Source organism: Notechis scutatus, chromosome 5 (genome assembly GCF_049901735.1).
Source record: "Notechis scutatus isolate UNSWTSFEM ecotype Mainland chromosome 5, rNotScu1.2, whole genome shotgun sequence".
In the NCBI taxonomy this organism is placed as follows: Eukaryota; Metazoa; Chordata; class Lepidosauria; order Squamata; family Elapidae; genus Notechis; species Notechis scutatus.
Window position 1 is genome coordinate 34,858,755 of NC_142013.1, and position 14,137 is coordinate 34,872,891.

Genomic DNA, 14,137 nt, shown 5'->3' on the forward strand with positions numbered 1-14,137 from the left:
TCATGGATCAAAAACCAGCCAACTCATCAATACAATTAAGAATTTTTAAGAATATTTAAATTTCATGGCCAAGATTCCAAATAAAGGCTAAAGATTTAACAGAAAACAAGAATATAAAATCCCGCAGTAATAATTCCTTGATTTTCATTGCATTTGTTTTTTTCTGATTTAGTTGTATATTGCATTTTTAAACTAATTTTTAAAATAAAGCATTGTGCAGCAGAGGGATCAGTATAATTCATTTAGTTCCCTCTTAACTATCATGTGGATTGAACATTTGTTTTTCTATATAGTGTTATGCCATCTGACTGAGATTCTTTAAAATGAAGCAAATTCAATCTGTGGATATATATATGCTTATCAGATGTTGTTATTCTAGTACAACTCTGACAATGAGTTGTAAGCAACAATATTGCTAATGAAGGCACACACGTTTATCTGATTTTAGTCATCTGTCAAATGGAATCATTTTAAGAAACGTTTTTTGTTCATGTTTATGATTTATTAGGTGCTCATACCCATAATCTCCAGTCTTCATTCTCTCACACACATTCATATTCATAAAAACATTTGTAACGCATAGCAACACTTTATTGTGTGGCCTCATTTATTAAATTTAGAAGTTAATGACTACAATATTCAGGAACAAAAACAATGTAGGAATGAATATATTGATTCCTACGTTAGAAGTAAGAATCTGTATTGTAAGCTCTAGTTAGATTGGAAGTAAGAATCTGTATTTATGAAATGGATAATGCTGTTTAGTCTGAAAAGGAATAGCTTCATGTATGAATATGCATCAAGTGGTTGAACCTTCACCATGTAGTACAAAGGCCAAAGGCCAACAAAATTTTGAGAAAGTTTTTCTTCACCTTCTGTTGGTGAGGGACCACAATGAACAGTTTGGGAAAAGCAGACTGTACTGCACAGGGCACTGGATTAAAAAAAAAACAACTCACTAGCTTAAGCCTATTTCAGTGCTCACTACAGTTTCTGGATATCTACTGAAGATTTTCACAAATGGCCACCAAAAAAGACACTCTGAGAGCATACATGGCCCTGGCTTCTTTGCACTGGATTACTGCAAAATGCATTGCTTAGAAAATAGAAACAAAAATAAAAATCTTCCTTGTAGTTTTGTGGAACAACTGTTTTAATGAGTATGCTGGGTTGCATTCTAGACTGTTTTATCAAGGTAAAATATATTCAATGGACATATGGTGCTCAGGTAGATTTTATTCTATTGTGCTGTATATGTTGTATATCAAAGTCTCTCTCTCTCTCTCTCTCTCTCTCTCTCTCTCTCTCTCTCTCTCTCTCTGTGTGTGTGTGTATGTGTATACACACACACATACATATACTGTACATACAGTATTCATATATGTACATAAATATATGTATACATGCATATACATATACATATATGCTTGCTTCAAAACTGTGGAACCAAGCATGCTGTTCCTCTGCTGTAATACCAAAAACCTTTTTATTTGATGGGGAAATCCCTGCAAAACATAAGATAGCCTGCATTTTTTTTAAAAAACAAAAACAAAGACAGATTAATAAAATAATACATGTGGCTGATTCAAAGCTTATTTTCAGTATCAGTGCATTCCCAAAACTATTAGATAAATAGATGGTGTATGTCCCTTTTAACATAAATAAATAATTTTTTAAATTTTAATTTATGACAGTGCTATAGAATGTATTCATTTAGCTTGTTATGTAAACAGATGATTATCAGATACACTAAATTATACTTAAGAGAGCACAGAAGAACATAGATATCAAAAGATGAAATCAACCTGATGATTACCATTTCACAAAAACACAGAAAAACATGTCTTGGCTGGAAATTTCTGACAATTTGATGGTAGAAAACACCTGGATATTTGTAGCCAAGGCAAGTGAATGACATTTTTAAATAGAACAACTTTCCCCATACTTCTACATTTACAACAATATTGAATATCTTATTGGCCAATTGAGTAATATGAGAATTTGGATTATAGCCAAAGAACAAAAAGGATTTTTTCTGAATCTATATAGCACTATAATTATAAGGCTTTGTAGCCATTTTCACTTTTCCAGATTGTCCAAGAGGTTGTACAAAGTAAATAAGATTTCCAAAGTTATTTTCACTTTGGGATGAGGCATAAAACACTACTTTCAAGAGCAAGAAAGGACCCACAACTGTAAAAAAAAGAGTTACTTTTGATCCAATGCTTCATATTTCAAAAACCGATACAAAAATCTATGCCACCAGATAAAGACCGAATGCACCAATTATCACATTAAACAAGAGGAAAACCTTCTAAGCACCAATTCCACCCGCTTTTTACAATTTTGTAAACAACAAACTAAAAGACTCAAGGTCCATCCCTCCCTTGATAGGACCTGATGGTAAAGACTGCAACGACGACACCATTAAAGCCAACATCTTTAACACATTCTTCGGCTCAGTATTTGTAAACAGCAATGGATCATGCCCAATATTTCCTAGCCGTACCACAGATAACAACAATGATCTAATACATATCGATTTCACAGAAGACAATGTTGAAAAAGCAATACGCAACCTAAAACCATCTCTATCTATTGGACCGGATGGAATATGTGCCTACTTCTTAAGAAAGCTATCCACTGCCATAGCCAAACCTCTAAGCATAATCTTTGAAAAATCTTTCAGAACCAGCTCCTTGCCTAACCTATGGTCACAAGCCACAGTCATCCCCATCTTCAAAAAGGGAGACCCAAGCCTAGTTGAAAACTACAGGCCAATCTCCTTATGCTGCGTCACCTGTAAAGTCATGGAATCAATTATTAACCAATCCATCATCCTTCACTTAGAGACAAATAACCTACTCTCCAATAAACAATTTGGTTTCAGGAAAAACTATCCTGTAATCTGCAACTCTTACACTGCAAAAACATATGGACGACACAACTCGACCAGGGCAAAACAATAGACGCAATCTAAATAGACTTCTGTAAAGCCTTTGATTCAGTGGTACACGACAAACTACTCCTAAAAATAAAATCCTATGGTATCTCTGGACAACTGAATAACTGGTTAGAAGCATTCCTGTCAAACAGACAACAAATGGTCAAAATCGGGAGCGTCCTATCAAATCCAGTACCTGTCAATAGTGGTGTTCCCCAAGGCAGTGTTCTAGGACCAACTCTCTTCATACTCTACATAAACGACCTCTGTGATCATATTAAGAGCAATTGCGTTCTCTTCGCTGATGATGTAAAGCTGTTCAATACCACAGACAATACTGCTACCCTACAAAAAGATCTTGACTATGTATCCGAATGGTCAAACAAATGGCAACTTCAAATCTCAACAAATAAATGCTCTGTCTTACATATTGGCAAAAGAATCAGAAAATAAAATACAAGCTGAATAGTCAAGATCTTGTTGATGACCCAAGCTCTGTAAAGGACCTTGGAATACTCACCTCTAATGATCTAAGTGCTAGAGCACACTGCAACTACATAGCCAAAAAGGCATTAAGAGTTGTTAACCTAATCCTACGTAGCTTTTTCTCTGGTAATATCACACTACTAACCAGAGCATACAAAACATTGCTAGACCAATACTCGAATACAGTTCATCAGTCTGGAATCCACACTACGTATCTGATATTAGCACAATTGAGAAAGTCCAGAAATATTTCACAAGAAGAGTTCTCCACTCCTCTACTCGCTGTAGAATACCTTATGCCACCAGACTTGAAATTCTAGAACTAGAAAACCTTGAATTACGCCGTCTTCGGTCTGACTTAAGCATGGTATACAAAATCATACATTGCAATGTCCTACCTGTCAATGAATACTTCAGCTTCAACCATAACAACACAAGAGCACACAATAGATACAAACTCAAAGTAAACCGCACCAAACTTGATTGCAGGAAATACGACTTCAGCAATAGAGTGGTCAATGTCTGGAATACTCTACCCGACTCTGTAGTTTCTTCCCCAAACCCCAAAAACTTTAACCTTAGACTGTCTACTATTGACCTCACCCCTTTTCTAAGAGGTCTGTAGGGGGCGTGCATAAGCGCACCAACGTGCCTACCGTCCCTGTCCTATTGTTTCTCTTATTCTTTATTTTTCTTATATGTAACCATTTCATGTATTCACAACTATGTATACATTTATACTTATTGTCTTGTAAACAATTGGCAAATCAAATAAATAAATAAATAAATAAATATGCAAATTGACCAAACACCAACCTTTGCTTTTAGACTATGTTTTGTTCACATGACACATAGAATGGCAAATTGGCCAATCATAATATAGTTTAGCATGTTGGGCAACCACAGGATGAATGCTTAGTTTATAATTCAGTTTATTGTGCCTGGATCAATTAGATAAATCATGGCTAAATTAACCAGAGATAAGCATGCATTTATGAATATGCCCTCAGAGCAAGTCAGAAATAGTAAACTGGCAAACTACCTAATGTGAAATATGTATTTGCATTTACATCCTTTTTAAATTGTAACTCTCTCTAGATATACAACTGGCAATTATTTGATTGTAGCAGTTGGAAGAGAAGATTTAGCCCTTTCTTCTCTTTATGAGGTCTTAAGAAAAGCACTTCCTCGGAACCTGGTATTAGCTACACTTCACTGGGGACACGGCAGGAATTTCCTGAATTCAAAGGCCAAGATTTCCCTCAAGATTACAACAGAGGAGTAAAAGAGTCAGAGCGTCCCTCTGTCTGCCTTCTTTGATTTGGATAATTAACATCTCTTCCAGCTGATTCCATTTGCATGTTAAATGCAAAGTCAGTTTAACATTATGCAAATTTTATCCTTAATTGTTTTACTAATTTACCTTTCCCAACAAATTATCTCTCATACAGAAAAATTGTTTTCTGGTTCCCAGAGTTCTCTTTACTCTTTCAGGATTGAGTTTAAGACTTTATTCCCACAATATTAAGACTCCCAGATCTGGGAGGCAAATATCAAACAATTACTACAGGTAGCAAAGAATTCTGAATATTTGCAGCCCAAGTTAGGTATCCTTCACATTCTTTTTCCAAATCTTTACCTTACCTCAGCTTCTTCCAGTGCTAGCTGGACTTCTACTTTTTCTTGTTCAGTCTGCTTCTTCATTTTCTCTAGTTCATGAAGGTTCTTGTTTCCTTCACTGATCTGATCAGTTAGATCTGAAATTTCCTCTGAAAGAATTTTTTAAAAACAATGATAAAGGAATAAGAATATGAAGGACCTCCCTTTCTTCTAAACCAATGTCTGTGCACATGTATGTGTACATGTTTGTGTGTGCCATCAAAGCTGAAAGATGTTGAATGTTTATTTTTTTAGCAATTTTTTAGGGATGTCCAATTCACACACAGTGACTCTGGGTAGCATACAGTAATGAATTAAATTGAACTGAAGCCCCATTCCTCCAAAATCCATTTCCTCCCATCTGCCCCTGTGGCTGAAAACAAATCAAATAAGCTACCGGTACTTGGCTTTGGATCAACTTAAGATCCCCAAGTTCACTGACAGAACTATGTCATCAGGATATTTTGAAGAAGTAACAAGATGGGAACCAATTTTATCTCCAGGGGAATCATGGTCCACAGGGAAGGAAGAGAAGAAGACCCTATTTTTGGTCCTACCCAATGTATTTCCTTAACAAGTGGGTCACACAACATGCCCTGCCTTCTTACTCTAGTGGGCTGGGTAGATGTAATTGGAGAAAGGCACTCCTTCAACTAACTTGGTCCCAAGCCACGTAGGGCTCTAAAGGTGATAACCAGCACCTTGAATTGTACCCAGAAGCAAATCAGCATTCAATAAAGCTCAGCTCTGCAAAAAAAGGTGAAACGTGCACAAATTTGGGCTTGCCCAAAACTACACAGGCCATTGAATTTTGAGCCAATTAAAGCTTTCAGATACCCTCCAATGGTAGCACCATGTGGAGCACATATTATAATACATCATTGGTTCCTACAAGGCAGAATAAAAAGGATCTCCAAGTTCTGTCAATTAAAACAACTTCCAGATAAACATGAGATACTTGAATAGCCATACTGTTATTTTTTATGATGATCTGCATGGATCAGACTGGTCATATTCCAAAAATAGGTTTGATAGAAACTGGACCAAGAGGGGCAATTGGGAATCAGCAAGATTTCTATAAAATGTAACTCTCTTCGAGCTGAAAATAGTATTTTTCAAAGTCAGACATAAAATCTTGCCATCTGCACTGCTGTAAGACTGATACTGACCGATACCATTGAGACTCTAGAAAGAGTGCAGAGAAGAGCAACGAAGATGATTAGGGCACTGGAGACTAAAACATATGAAGAAGGGTTGCTTGAATTGGGTATGTCTAATTTAATGAAAAGAAGGACTAGGAGAGATAAGATAGCAGTCTTCCAGTATTTGAGGAGCTGCCCCAAAAGAGGATGGGGGTCAACCTGTTCTCCAAAGCACTTGAGGGCAGGACAAGAAGTAATGGGTGGAAACTAATCAAAGAGAGAAGCAACCTAGAAATAAGGAGAAATTTCCTGACAGAACAATTAATCTGTGAAACAATTCGCCTCCAGAAGTTGTGAAGTTGAAAATATTTAAGAAGAGATTGGACAACCCTTTGTGTGAAATGATATAGGGTTCCCTGACTAGCAGGGGTTAGACTAGATAGACCTCCAAGGTCTCTTCCAACTCTATTATTCTGTTATTTCACATGTATTACTACACTGTAAATTCTACAGATATTATATTCTTCCCCTAATATATAGGTTTCCAGGAAGACCAGGCAATTCCATGTGAACCATCTTCTAGAAGTTTTGAAACTATTTATCATCTATGAAGTAGCCAAATTCTGTATTGTTATCATAAAAGAGCATAACTGGTTATGGGGGGCGGGGGGAATCACTTCTGTTTTATCACTTTCAATTAACACGTACCAACTATTTTGTTTTTAGATTATATATATATATTACTTCACAGTCTGTAATGTTTTAGATTTACACTTGTACAAGTAATTAATGCATTATAGCAGTTTATGTCACATTTTATTAATCATTTTATATATAGTATGCTGATAGTTTGTCTCACTTATTCAATTTTACTTTGGTGTTGTGTTTTTTTAAAATTTTGGCTGATCATTGATCAAATAAATTATTACTATTATTATATACACAAAAATATGAAATCACAGATCCTGGTTCTTTAGCTGGTGTTGGACTTCATATACATTGAATTCTCTCCAAGAACCTAAGGTGTCATAATGTATTGGCATAGTATAGTAGCAGATCCAAGCAGTGTTGCTTTTTGTAATTGACAGATGGAAAATTTGCCAATGTACATATATTTTCTAAGTGTCATCCAAGATTTATTATTATTCTGTTATTTTTTATGAAAAGAAAGTCCTATATTATCATTAGAATACATAAGCTATAAAGAAATACTGATCATACAATAATAGTATGCTACTATTATGAAGAATATTCATTACGAACTGACGTAGGTCAGAAGCATGACAACAATGTTATGTCTCGTCTTCATATGTTTGTTCCATCTATCTACAAACAAAATTTTTATGCCTGTAAACTTTAATTGGGTAAAATGGTGCATCACAGAGCACCAATTTTTGAAGTAATTACCTCAAATGGGATAAGTTATAGAATGGGCCCAAAATCCAGGATCCATGACTCCCATGAGGGAATTTGTGGTTGTTTAAATATTGCTGTCACCCAGAGGTTCAGTAGAATGGTCCTAACTTTCCAGAAGCCAGGAAGACCTGCCCCCTCATGGTTGCCAGAGGCTGATCAGCCATGGTCAAGCTGGTAGGAAGTTGGAAGTCACTCCTGCTCTTGCTGCTTTTTTTTTTTGCTCTGTTCATTCTATTTCTCTTTAGGTAAGGAAATATCTATGAAATGTTGGTACACAGATTGTGTGGTTCACATATAAAGAGACACATGGTATTATCTAACACTGGGTTATTACAGTGAAAATAATTGTATCTTCTGTGCCATGCTTTTCTAGGCTTTGGTATCCAGATCCACTATGGGTGGACACTGTGTTCCTTTGTTCTGATAAATCAGTATCATCTACTCATAGTTTTATATTAGATATTTGTCTATTCTACCATTCCAGGAACTTAATGTGTTTGACAAATTCCATGGTAATTAAGACTTTTTAAGGATATTCGACTGATGTTATGAAAATTAATGTTTCTGATATGAAAGTTCTTTTTGGTACTTGAGAGGTGAAGTTCTAGACAAATAAGTCCAGATCACACCTGGAACATTATGACACCAGACTTTTATTTACCCTCCTTTTAGGTAGGCAAATTGCTCTGCATCTTGGTGGGTTAAGGCTTCAAGCTCCTTATATAAATTATTCATGACTTCCCTGCAGTATCCTTGGTAACGAATGACCTACCTTGGAGATTCTTGTTTTCTCTTTTTAAGGTCTCTGTATTGTCTAGGCTCTCTTCATATGCATTTTTCAGTTTAAATAATTCTGTACTGAGGCTCCTAGATTCCTTCTGGGCACTCTCAAGTTCGGCTTGGGATTCTTCATACTTCTGTTTCCATTCTGCAATAATCCTGTCAAAATTGCGCTGCTTCTTGTCCAGAAATCCTGCAGCTGAGTTGGCCTTCTCCAAGTCAATCATTATGTCCTCCAATTCATTCTGCAGTCGGTGTTTTGTCTTTTCCAGAGATGAGCATTTGGCATTGGCAGCTTCAATGGCTTCCTCTGCCTCCTGGAGACGAGCTGCCAATTTTTTCCTGATATCAGATATTCATAATAAATTAACACATCCAAAAATCTTCTGACTTTTACAAAAATCAATCAATCTAATTTCAATTAATACTACTGAACTTTCTTGGTTACATATTGGCAAAAATTTGTTTCCAATTCCCTGAGGTATAGAGCATTTTCGCACCCCTGGCCAGCACAGAATTTAGGGCCTTCTGAGACCAGTCAATCTCAGGAATCAGTTCTGATCTGTTCCAAAGTTTTTTCTGGCAACTCATTCTATATAATATTTACATAAAATTCCTTTGAGTTTTCTGCTATAGTTTCACCACTAGTTCTACTTTTCTTTTCCACATATTCATACCAGTTTATAAAAAGAATATGCAGGTAGTCCTTGACTTACAACAGTTTCTTTAATGACCATTCGAAGTTACAATGGCTTTGAAAAAAGTGACATGACCATTTTTCACACTTATGACCATTGAAGCATCCCCATGGTCACATGTTTTACATTCAGATGTTTGACAACTGGTTCATATTTATGATGGTAGCAGTGTCCCAAGGACCTTTTGTGACCTTCTAACAAGCAAAGTCAATGGAGAAATCAGATTCATTTTAGAAATGTTAACTAATTTAACAACTGCAGTGAATCACTTAACAAATATGGCAAGAAAAGTTGTAAAATGAGGCAAAACTCACTTAACAAATATCTGACTTATCAACATAAACTCTGGGCTTGTGTTGTAAGCCAAAGACTACCTATAGTGAAAAGTTAAGCAGTAACTATGATGTCTCTTACTTAGCTTCTTCAAGTTCTTCTGTTCTTTGGATTGCATCTGTTTCATATTTAGTTCTCCATTGTGCTACTTCTGAATTCCCTTTAGAAAGTGCCCTCTGCAATTCAGCCTTAGCTTCTTGTTCTTCCTCAAACTGCTCACGCAAGAGGTCACAGTCATGGCGAGAAGCCTGCAGAGCATGGGCCAAAGCATTCTTGGACTGCAGGATAAGGAAACTGGAATTAGCACATTTTGTAACAGAAAAAGGAGCTACAATTGGAGTTGTAGCTAGCAAGTTCCTGTGACTGATTCCCAATTTTGGGTTTTACCTTTTAGGTATGAAAATCTCATGTATTACATTATATCACTCAATCCATAATAACTATCACAACCTTTATTCTGAATTTATAATCCCATTCTCTATTTTAAGTGCTGTGGTGGTGCAGTGATTAGAATGCAGCATTGCAGGCAAATTCTACCGACCGCTATTAGTTTGATTCTCACCAGCTCAAGGTTGATACAGCCTTCCACCCTTCTGAGGTGGGTAAAATGAGGACCCAGATTTTTGGGACGCCATATACTGACTTTGTAAACCATTTAGAGGAGGCTGTAAAATACTGTGAAGTGGTATATAAGTCTACTTGCTACTGCTATTGCTATTTACACAAATCTTGACAAATAATTATTTGATTTACACAAATAAAAAATAATAATGAACCAATTTTCCCTGTCATGCAGATCAATGTAGTTCCATTGCAGTGACATGAGACATGTGATTCTGTACCTATTCACAAACTACCTTAAAATTAGATATATTTTTTGGGCTGTCTCAGAATCATGTCAGGATTCCTAACAAAAGCATTACCTTGGTCTCTTCCTCTAGCTGCCTTTTAAGTTCATCTATTTGTTGAGTGAAAGACAATTTCCCTCGAGAAAGTTGGTTGATGAGTGATTCTTTTTCTTCCAGCAGCCTTGTAAATTCACCTGCCAGAGAGGTATCAAAAGCAATAATGAGCATATGCTTTTTATGACAGGAAAGCAAAATGGAATATATTTTGTTACTCGAGGCAAATATTTTATCAGTTCAGATTATTCTAAAGTGAGATTGCCCTTCAGAGACAATGGGATGGTCTGAGATAGTAAATGGTACAAAACATTTGCAGGCTGGCTCATACTTTGCCAAAATTGAAGTTCCGTGAGGAATCCGAGAAATTCTCTGGTCACAGAGAAAACAAAGGAGAAAAAAACAATGTGATGTTGGACTGAAAAGATGCATAAATGTGAAATTTCAGGTTAATGCATAATGCAGATATAGTAGCTCTGCTAGCCAAGTTATTCAGTTTCATTACAAATGCATCTCCATTGACTTCTACCATGTATGAATACTTAACACTTAAAAATATTGCAGAATGATATTGAAAACAAAATAATTCTTGCATGCAGACACAGAAATAAAGGAGTGGAAGCCTGGTTTAGTATTTCTGCTCAATATTCTTATTTAAAAACCAAGACTTCCGGTTTGAGCTTCTTCGGCGACAGACCAAAACCTCGTCTCTGTGAGGCTTCGATCCGTGCTTGCTGCTGGAGCGCCCCGAGCCGGCTGGTTTCGGGGCTAAGCCACCCCGTAGAGGTGGTGAAGAAGGGGGAGACTGCCTGCAGGGTTGAGGAGAGCCGCATCTCTCCTCCCCAGCTGGCCATTACTCCCTTTCCCAAAGGCGGTTGTAGCGGTGGTCAGAAATGGCCACCACAAAGAAGAACTCGTCCGGAAAAGAATGTGCAGGAGGAAGATAAGAAGAGAAAGTTTTGGTTGACTGGGTCAAACAGCAAAAGCAACAAATAAGGTACCCTGGAATTGAAACTATTTAAAAAAAACAATAACATTGTTCCCTAAGAAGATTTTTAAGCTGTGAAGGAGAGAGAAAAGGGAAAAGATTTGGTTTTTTTTTCTCCTTTTCCTATACTGACAGCTAAGAGACTTAAGCAAGAAATTGAAAAAAAAAATCCACTTTGACATTAATAGGCATTTAATGCTGAAAATAAAAAGTCAAAGGGATAATAAAGATTTCTGGATAATCAAAAGCTTTTGAAAACAGGAAAGGAGAAAAAAAGAATAAAAGGGCAGGATCTGGAAGGGAGGAGACTGCCTGGAATTAAAAAAGAACTTACAGCAAAATCTCAACAAGACTTCCAAAAGATACATTTTAACTGAAATATCGCAACAAAAATCCCAGGAAGAGAAAGTGGAAAAAGAAATAAGAAGAAATAACTTGGGACTATTTCGATTACTTGATGATTTCTGGATTTTTGGTTATTTTATTTGAATGACTAAAATCAATTGGGTGGTTGTTTAAAACTGTTTAAAATGGCTCCACTTTTAGAAGAACTGAAAATGGAACTTAAAAAGTACAAAGAAGATGCACAAGAAGGGAGAGGTTCTTTTGGCTTCATATTTCAGTTTTTAGAAATGGAGATTTGGAATTATGAGAAACAACAAGAAATGCCTGCAGAACAAGAAGATTGCGACAAAAAAGAAGCCATCTTTAATGAACAAGTAATCTTAGGTGGGGGAAAAAAAGGAAAGGGGGGAAAGAGAATGGAAAGTTTAAGATTAGGAAAAACAACTCCAAAAAAAATAGAGTGAAAAATAAGTATAAAATCAGAAAGCAACAGAAGAGGGAAATGCAGAAGAGAGAATTAGAAGTAGAGAGACAAGGGGGTAAAAAGGGGAGGGAGAAGATGAGAGGGAAGAAAGAAAGGAAAAGAAGTTATAAAGGTCAGAAACAAAATATAGAGAAACAGGGCCTATTTAGAGATAATGGGTGAAAATTTAATGGAAAAAGGGATTCTGCAAAGGTACATAAGATAGCATTGTTATATTAGAAACAGAAATAATTTTAGAAAATATGAAACAATGTATGATTAAAATGTTTGATAAAATAGCTATTGTAATTCAGTGGAATGCTTGTCAATAAATACATGTAACAAAATGAATATTTAATGATTTACAAAACATATGTGAAGAGAAATAAGGGAAAAATTAATTATGGAGATTATATGTGTTTTTAAGGAAGTATGATATTTAATTGAAAAGAAGTGTTAAGGATGTTAAGATTTTAATGATTATTAATGATAGAACTGAATTGGAATGGAATGAGGGTTTATAATTAGATATATTTATAATCTTTTTTTTTATAAAGAATATAGTGTGTATTATAAGAATGTACCAAGCAGAATTCGATTGGAAGTTATGTATTATGTATTATATTGAAAGTCATAACCTTAAGGTATATATTGAAGTTTAAATAAGAGTTGAATGGATGTAATTAAAAGATATAAAGGTGTCATACTCCAATTAGTAACTACAGGAGAAAATTTGTTTAATGAGAAAAGATAATATGAAATTGAAACAGAACAGACAAAAGTATAAATATAATGGTTTGAATTGAGATGAGATAATCAAAATAAAATTGAGAAAATTAAAAGAGGGGAAAACTATATAGAAAATGTAGAATAGTATAAGATATGGAATAGAATACAAAACGGAGCATGAAATTGAGTTTTGTGTCTGTATAAAGAAGTTCAACCCGGGACCATGCTATTTTCAAAAAAGATGTTTTACTTGTATTTTGTATGTGTGAAAACCCAAATAAAACTTTATTGAAAAAAAAAATCCTTATTTAAAAACCTGTAAATAAATTCACAAACCAGTGTCCAGGATTAAAAAAGCAAATCTTTTTCTGAGCCAAATGCTTTTGACTTTATGCAACTACTTTGTGGCATACAAGGATTCAGTACATTCTTATTTTGAATAGTATTTTTCTTTTTTAAAAAAATTATTAAACACAGTAATAAAAACTATCTGTTTAATAGCCAAATAGATTGCTATTCAGAAAATGTGGCTTTTAATTTTAAAAGCTGAATATCAATTAGCAATAGAGTGCATATGGTAAACAAGGTATATTGTGCATCTATTTGGATGCTCAGCTAAACAGAAGCTTCAACAAAGGAAGTATGAATGTTATCCCTAGCCTTTTCTTCACATTTAACCAGAATTCTGAAGAGCATTTGCATTTACTGTGCAGTCTTCTGCATTAGGCTTTGGTTTGTAAATTCAGCATTTCTCCAGTCTACTGGTAAATGCCTAGATTAGGGTTTCTCAATCTCAAAACCTCTGTGTTTCTTTTGGGGGAAAGAAGATGAAGTCAACACTTCTTAAATTGGTACATTAAGAAACACTGTCATAAAGATTAGGACAAAGTAGGTAAGAGTTGTCTTATTGGCGAAAAGCATAACATATAAATTTAATTAAATACCCAGGCAATAAAGAATAGAGTAGAGTAGAATATTTATTGATTTAGTCATTTGAACATATCAAAAAAATAAAAGTAATATAAAGATACAAGTATAAAGATACAAGGAAAACAATAAGACATATTCATATTAAGTCATCATCCCTATAATTAATTTCAGTCTGATCTAAATATTCTGTCTTTTTGAAATGACCTTTGATATAAAGAGTGCAGTGTTATTAGTGATATGCAGGCTTGTTCCTTGCAAAAAATATGACAGTTTCTCCCAGGTGCCCTAGTATTTTTTAAGTTTTTAAATAAGAATCTAAATA

The 14,137-nt window shown here is 35.1% G+C and overlaps 1 protein-coding gene across 1 annotated transcript in view; it reads right to left on the reverse strand.

Moving 5' to 3' along the window:
- The window catches only part of MYH15 (myosin heavy chain 15), a 90,549-nt gene that overhangs the window by 23,114 nt on the left and 53,298 nt on the right, over positions 1–14,137 (reverse strand). The window contains exons 30-33 of the mRNA XM_087966535.1: positions 10,382–10,500; positions 9,540–9,736; positions 8,420–8,769; positions 5,075–5,199 (exon numbers count right to left, since the gene is read on the reverse strand). Of these exons, the coding sequence (XP_087822661.1) occupies positions 5,075–5,199; positions 8,420–8,769; positions 9,540–9,736; positions 10,382–10,500 (791 nt within the window). The remainder of the gene's footprint in view (positions 1–5,074; positions 5,200–8,419; positions 8,770–9,539; positions 9,737–10,381; positions 10,501–14,137) is intronic.